A 7,975-nucleotide genomic window follows, 5' to 3' on the forward strand; every position below is an offset into this window, starting at 1 on the left:
GTTTAAAAGTATATATATATATAAAATAAAAGAATCATTTGGGGAATTAGGGGCTTTTTGAAAAGTGAAAGGTTAGATTTTAAAATAAATAGATGTGGGACAATGCTTTTCTAAAGCTTATTGTATTCTTCTCAGAACCAGGCTTGCTTGGTCTGATGTGAATTTAGTGAAATCTAAACCATATGAATGCATGGCAAAAATCATAAAACTTTGCTTTTGTCCCTGCCTTGGTTTCTTTCTTGTTGTCTTTTCCTATTTTTGCTTTTTTTTTTGGGTGGATTATCTTTTTTTTTCCTTTCAGTGGCTTCACATTCACGTTTTTAAGGTGGACTCCAACCCTTCCTTTTAAGTAAAGGTTATCTCTCGTGATAAAAAAGGTTTAGTGGGAGGGAAAAGCCAAATGAATATTGTCACCAAAAAAGGTGTTCTTTCTTTCTTTCTTTTTTTGCCTTTAGACTGACCTGGCATATTGTCACCAAAAGAAAAAATCTTAGAATAATGAATTGTACCAAACGTTATAGCAATTGTCAGTGTGCAAAAGATTCTTTTTTATCTATTATTAATTTTTTGAAGATTGTAAAGGATTCTTTAATTTGTCTTCAATGAAATTTTATATTATGTGTTGATGGCTTTGTGAAGCTAGTAAAAAATTTCCTGCTAAGAACTTTCCCAGATATGATCATGTCGGAAATCCATACTTGCTATCTCGTTCAGGTCTTTAATTTGACAATGAAATTATCAAGAAGAAATAAAAAAAAATTCAAGATATGCATAAAAAGATGTTGCATCCACTGACATGTTCAAACAAAGAAAGATGATAGATATGTACAACTACTCCATTTTTAACAAAAATAAAAAAAATTAAAATATTTCTCAGAAGAATTGCCTAAACTTGTACCTATATATAGATCAAAATTGAAACTTTTTTTGGGTGTTTTTTTAATTTGCTTGACAGTTGGTATGGCTTGGGTTTCAATTGTTTTTCATGCAATAAGAAACAAGGGTTTTTAATATACTTTTGCGATTGTAATTGTTTTCTATCGTAATTTAATATCAAACTAGACCAAAATACTGGTAGAATAAAGTATGTATAGGCATTTACTTAATTCTTACTCTCTGGGAACTTTCCTTTCTGGGTTCTAAAGTTAGGTCTTCCCTTGTATGCAGCAAATAAAAAACAAAAGACTTTTGCAGCTAAGTTATTGGTCATGGATTAAAAAAATATGGTGATAAGGTTTACAAGCTATAGTCGGCTTTGGTGGCGTCCATCCGTTTCTTTCTACCAAGAAAAATACAGGCTTAGTGTGTTAAAATTTCCCAGTAGCAGTTGATTTTTCGCCCACCAACTCTCTTTTGTCCTCCTTTCCCGTTCTATAAAATGCTATCTTGCTTTGACAATCACAAATGCAAGAAAATGAGACCTAAATTTGCTTGGAAGCCATTGGCTAGGTGTGGTTAAGCTGTTCAACTTTACACCTCATAACGTTCCTATATGTTTCCGTCCTGTCTATTTTCTCCCCATTCCTAAGCTGTCTGATCTGTCAATCTGACAACAACTCAAAAGCTTAATCCAATCAAAAAAGAAAATACTGCAATTCCGGGATTTACATAAATCTTAACTGAGTCTAATGATATTCTATACACTTTGTTCAAAATTTTCTTAATACCTTGTATTAGTTGTACAAAACATTACACCCTTTATATTTGTCCCAAATATCTTTTCTCTGACGTGCTTGTTAATTCATAATTATATAATAAGCCATTTTATTATTTCCTTTCCACCTTTTTGATATCTAAATAAAAAAGGCACTTAAAGAATTTGAACCTAGCATATTTGATGCATAGGACATGCTTTTGAATTAGATTCTAGTTTGTGTTTCTAGGTGTTCCAATGAATGTTCATTGTTTACGGACTTACTTATTTGTTGGGTAAAAATGAATTAATGTTAAAGTAACATACAATCCAAATTTGGAAATTGGCATTTCCAATTATTTGATTCTTTGTGCAATTAGGATATGAACACTCAACGATACTGCCGACAATCATCTCAATATATAAGAAAGTTTTTATATTAAAACCTGTGTATGGGTGAACCTCGAAGCCAGACTCAACAATCAACTTTTGTTTGTTTCTTGTTTTAGGATCATTTTTTTCTTTCCAAAGCAAAATGAAAAAATTGTGTTATAGTATCACGGATCTTACTTTAATAAGAGATAAAAACATTCCTCCATTTAATAAATATGCTATTTGATTGAAAATATAAATTCATGACAAGCGGTATGAGCGCTTATCTAACTTTTCACTGATGTGAGATTTTTATAAAAGATACTAGAATTGAGTAAGTCTAGAGTAAAATGAGTTCTTTTCTATAGATGAAAAAATCAGTGCAAGGCTATGAAGGAGAATGTCATGGATCTAACATGGCCCGTGACGTCGGGATGTATATAAACATAGAATGATAGCAATCTTTTTGAATAATAAAATATTAGAAACCGAATTTTTATAAATATCAAAATACATGGTTTTTAATTTTATAGCAAAGAATTATGTTTGATGTGATAGATTTTAATTGCTTATTTTTATTTGCATGATTTTGTTTTTGCATCTTAACAACTTTTGGGGAAACTGAAAACGCCAAGGGAAAAAGAAATAGCAAAATAACAGTAAAAGGGAGCTCGATTTCTCTAGATGCTGCAGTTGCTTGTTTAGAGTACTGCTGTTAAGCGCATGTCTTAAATGAAACCCTGTATTTATTCCACAGTGATAGGGAGTGTTGCAATGAAGGACTACACTGAAGCTGGCACTATCGTCTTCCTCTTCACCACTGCAGAATGGCTTGAGTCAAGAGCAAGCCATAAGGTTTGCTACAAACTGCCCTCTCTCTCAGCACTGGAAGACACTTTTTTAATTCATTGAAAGCATGTATTTTCTCACTACTTAGTGTCAGTAATTGCTTTAATTGTCCTAGTATAATTCTAACTTCATAATTAATGTTCTTACTAAGAACGCTTATGAAATAGCTAGCATATGTGAACACCTCTCATCAATCATAAGACTTATACATGTTTGTCTTGTTAATAGCTTGCTTCTTCCTCCTGTATCAATTTTTTGAACTGGTTTGCTCATCGTTGCTTCGACTGTAAGCTTGAATAAATTAATAGGGTGAGGGCATATAATGAGTACATTATATATAATATGATTATGTTCAAACTTTTAAGCATATAATGTCTCAGGCTACTGCTGTCATGTCCTCGTTGATGAGTATAGCTCCTCAGAAAGCAGTCATAGCTGAGACAGGAGAAGAAGTGGATGCCGATGAAGTCAAATTGAGCACTGTTCTTGCTGTTAAGGCTGGTGAAGTTATACCCATTGATGGAATTGTTGTAGATGGGAAATGTGAAGTGGATGAGAAAACCCTTACTGGTGAATCACTTCCAGTTACCAAAGAAAAGGATTCAACTGTCTGGGCTGGCACCATCAATCTAAACGGTAGCAACTCTGTTTCTTATTCTTTTTTATTTCATACAATTCCGGGTGCTCACAGGCATTGTTCTGCTTCTAGGTTACATTAGTGTAAAAACTACAGCTGTAGCTGAAGACTGTGTAGTGGCTAAAATGGCGAAGCTAGTGGAGGAAGCTCAAAACAACAAATCTAGAACCCAAAGATTCATAGACAAATGTGCCCAGTTCTACACCCCAGGTTAGTTAAATTTTATACAGATTTACAAGGTTTTGTTTGCCACTTCTTACCAGAGAGATTAAATTTCATACAGATGTTTGTTTTCCAAAGATTCATAGACAAATGCATTCAAGTTGCCAGTTTTGGATTTTCTTAAGAATTTGTCGCTCCTTTAGCCATTCCCTCATGAAACAATAGTAATACGACTACCTTTTTAGTTTAGATCATTAAGGCTTATTGGCTTACGGTTTACCCAACCTCTAAATTTGTTAGAAGTAATTTTTCTAAACATCTTTAGTCATTATACATTAGTACTCTCCTTGATTGCAACGCAGGTTTCTTTTCTTGGATACATAAGTCCAAACAGAATAGTATTCATTTCTTGTTATTGGTTATTATTTGCAGCAATTGTAATTGTATCAGCCGCCATTGCTGTGATTCCAGCTGCACTGAGAGTGCATAACCTTCACAACTGGTTTCACTTAGCATTGGTTGTCTTGGTGAGTGCATGTCCATGTGCTCTTATCCTTTCTACACCTGTTGCAAGTTTTTGTGCACTTACAAAAGCTGCAACATCAGGACTTCTAGTTAAGGGTGGCGACTATCTTGAAATTCTTTCCAAAATTAAGATCACAGCTTTTGACAAAACTGGTACACTTACGAGGGGTGAATTTGTTGTGACCGATTTTCGATCTCTTTGTGAAGATATAAGCTTGAACACATTGCTTTACTGGTATGGGCTTGATACTTTCCACTTCACTTTTCTATGAATAATGTTTTACTTTGATAGAAGTAGTGGACATAAGACAGAAAAATCAAACAAAATTGTAGTACTTTGAATGTAATTATATATTCTGCCATTTTGAAAATAATTCAAATTACTTTGAATATGTATTAACAGGTTCATTTATGCAGTGTTGTAAGACATCTTTTGGTTCAATTAAGTTTTTGATCTCACCCAAATTATCCACTATAAAATTATTGGTGAATTTCCCAAATAATTGCCTTTCAGTAAATGTTAATGTTAGTTGCATTATTCTTTAAGGGTTTCAAGCGTTGAGAGTAAGTCAAGTCATCCAATGGCAGCTGCACTTGTAGAATATGGAAGGTCACATTCCATCGAACCAAACCCTGAAACTGTTGAGGATTATCACAATTTCCCTGGGGAAGGTATTTATGGGAGGATTGATGGCAGAGATATTTACATTGGAAGCAGAAAAATTTCACTGAGAGCTCATGGAACAGGTAAAAACTTCTGACTTCTATAGCTTCAAATTGTTTAATAGGCACATTGATGCAGGGTAATTTGAGTAATGTCGATAATGATTTATTTAATTGTTTCTGCATTTTCATTTCAGTTGCTTTTCCTTAAACCGAGACCGTAATCTGCTTTCATACTTTAATACTTGTATTTTGGGATATATAGTTCCAAGTCTAGAAGGCAATATGATTGAAGGAAAGACCATTGGATATGTGTTTTCTGGAGCAACCCCTGCTGGAATTTTCCGTCTTTCAGATGCTTGTCGAACTGGGGCTGCAGAGGCAGTCAATGAGCTAAAGTCAATGGGGATAAAAGCTGCTATGCTTACAGGAGATAATCAAGCAGCAGCCATACATGTACAAGAACAGGTGCACTTCCAATCTAGAACTCATGATCTACCAAGTCCTGAAATTTTTGCTTTTGTATATTAGGACAAATTAGCATGGCATTAACTGCCATGCTGAATATAGTTCGGCTCAATCCAATTAGTAACGATGACATGAGGTTTAAATCCTGCGTAGAAATTAGGTAGTCTGGTTTTTTTTTTTTTTTTTTTTTTGTATTGATAACCCTTTTATCTTAAGCTGGAAAACTTAAATCTCTTTGTTATTACTTGCAGCTAGGGAATCGTCTAGATGAAGTCCATGCAGAACTTCTTCCTGAAGACAAGGCAAGAATAATCGAAGAGCTTAGGAAAGAGGGGCCAACAGCAATGATTGGAGATGGCATCAATGATGCACCTGCACTTGCTACAGCTGATATTGGTATTTCAATGGGCATTTCGGGTTCAGCACTTGCGACAGAGACAGGGCATGTGATTCTCATGTCAAATGACATTAGAAAGATACCAAAAGCTATCCAACTGGCAAGAAAGGCACATAGGAAAGTCATTGAGAATGTCATTTTGTCAATCAGTACTAAGGCTGCTATTCTTGCTTTGGCCTTCGCTGGTCATCCACTTGTGTGGGCTGCGGTTCTAGCTGATGTTGGCACATGCTTGTTGGTGATCTGTAATAGCATGCTACTTTTGCGAGGAACACACAAATATGCAGGAAAATGTAGCAAATCTTCGGCTGCATCACATACAGACAAACAAGGATGCAAAACCAGTCATTGCCGCTTATCTGATAACCATGAACATGCTAGGACAGACAAAAAAGTTCAAAAGCTGTGTGAGCCTAAAAAATGTTTGTCTCAGAGGTGTGCCTCAAAATGTCAATCTAGCCCTTTCAATTCAGATTCATGTTCAAATTCATATGGGAGCAATAAATGTGCGGACTCAGCAAGGACACCCGATGGTTCTGTTAGTGATGGATCCCTTGAAGCAAAGCACTGTGACCAGGGTAGCTGTTGCGTGGTCAATGACAAACGTGCAGGAAAATGTTGCAGATCTTCAACTGCATCACATACAGACAAACATGGATGCAAAACCTTTCATGGCCACTCATCTCATAACCATCAACATGCTAGCATAGACCAAAAAGTCCAAAAGCCGTGTGCGCCTAAAAAATGTTCCTCGCAGAAGTGTGCCGCAAAATGTCAATCTAGCCCTTTCGGTACAGATTCATGTTCTGCGGACTCAGCAAGGGCACACAATGGTTCTGTTAGTGATAGATCCCATGAAGAAAAGCACTGTGACCAGGGAAGCTGTTGCATGGTCAATGACAAGACTGAGGCACACAATTTGTCCAGCAACTGTTGTTCAGGCAATCGGAGTTTGGGCTTGAATACAGAAGATAAATGCAGAAAAGCTAGTTACTGCATAGAAGAAGACCAGCAAGAGACAAAAATTGGTCATTGTCATTCTGTTCATTGCGGTGAAAACCATGTTAAGAACCACACTAACGATAAAGCTTTAGGAAACTTGGTGGAACATAGTTCTTCGGAGAGCCTAAATCCAAAGGCTTATTCTCATCCACACAAGTGTTGTATAGACTACAGTGATCAGCCACCTCACACTGCAATAGACATTCCGATGAGTCCAGACTTTGAGGCTGCTAAAGCTCGTACGACTCTGGAGAAGAGAGAATTTGGTGGTTGTTGCAAGAGCTATATGAGAGAATGCTGTGGTAAGCATGGACATTTTGGACCTGGCCTTGGAGGAGGCTTAGCAGAAATAACCACTGAATAGAAATGTTCAAATTCCAGAGAAGCTATGATCATCACATGTTCGGGTTCTAGAATTAAGGAAAATTTTGACTCAGTGGCATGAATCAAAATTAAGAATTGTTGTATCAAACGTAAATTAGAAAAGGTACTGTATGGAAAAAGGGCTTAGCACTTTCAGTGGAAAATGACAAAGATTGAAGGACCTGCTTGTGATGCAGCAGAGAGTGGAATTCTCATATAATTCATTAAGCTTCATAGCTGTTTCTTTGGATTTTTGCTTCTTAAGATTTGTCTTTCTTTTTTATAATACTTATCTTTGTGTTATACAAGAGAATAATCTTTACCTATTCAATAGATTTGAGCTAGGTCCCAGGGTTAACCATGGAGGAAAACAAGCCATGTCAGGAAGCAGCTCTTAATGGTGTCTACCTTGCTCAATGTATACTTGGCAATAATTGATGGAAGGCAAAGGCGGAGGGGAGCGGGGGCCTAGTGCCCCCAACAATTTCAAAACTTTTCTAATTTACTTTTTTTTTTAAAATTTAATAATTTCCTCCTTGGAATAATTTTAAAATTGTTTTAACATATTTTGATTGTTTTAAAATTTTATAATTTTGTCCTTACAATAATTTTTTATTTGGTGAGATGTCCCACGACAATTAGTTATAAACAAATTTTAATAGGATTAGAATAAAATCTATTACAATAAAATTATTTTCAAATTTTACTTTTTTAAAATCTCACAACAACCCCTTACTATTTTTTTTATCTTTTTACCAAATACTATAGAAAAAAAATTTTTTTACACATTTTTGCTTGCTAGCATTTTCTGTACTGAAAACCTTTAATTCATAACTCAATTTTTATGTCATGATAATGAGTAAGTTTGATTTATTTACTTATTTTATTTTTAATATTTTCAATT

The 7,975-nt window shown here is 35.1% G+C and overlaps 1 protein-coding gene across 1 annotated transcript; it reads left to right on the top strand.

Moving 5' to 3' along the window:
- Positions 2,723–7,329, top strand: LOC108663439 (cadmium/zinc-transporting ATPase HMA3-like). The gene is made up of 7 exons (XM_018127239.1): positions 2,723–2,860; positions 3,235–3,490; positions 3,564–3,701; positions 4,086–4,413; positions 4,726–4,925; positions 5,107–5,309; positions 5,561–7,329. The coding sequence occupies exons 1-7, from the start codon at positions 2,738–2,740 to the stop codon at positions 7,070–7,072; spliced, it is 2,760 nt and encodes a 919-aa protein (XP_017982728.1). The 5' UTR covers positions 2,723–2,737; the 3' UTR covers positions 7,073–7,329.

This window comes from Theobroma cacao, chromosome 9 (assembly GCF_000208745.1).
Source record: "Theobroma cacao cultivar B97-61/B2 chromosome 9, Criollo_cocoa_genome_V2, whole genome shotgun sequence".
NCBI lineage: Eukaryota > Viridiplantae > Streptophyta > Magnoliopsida > Malvales > Malvaceae > Theobroma > Theobroma cacao.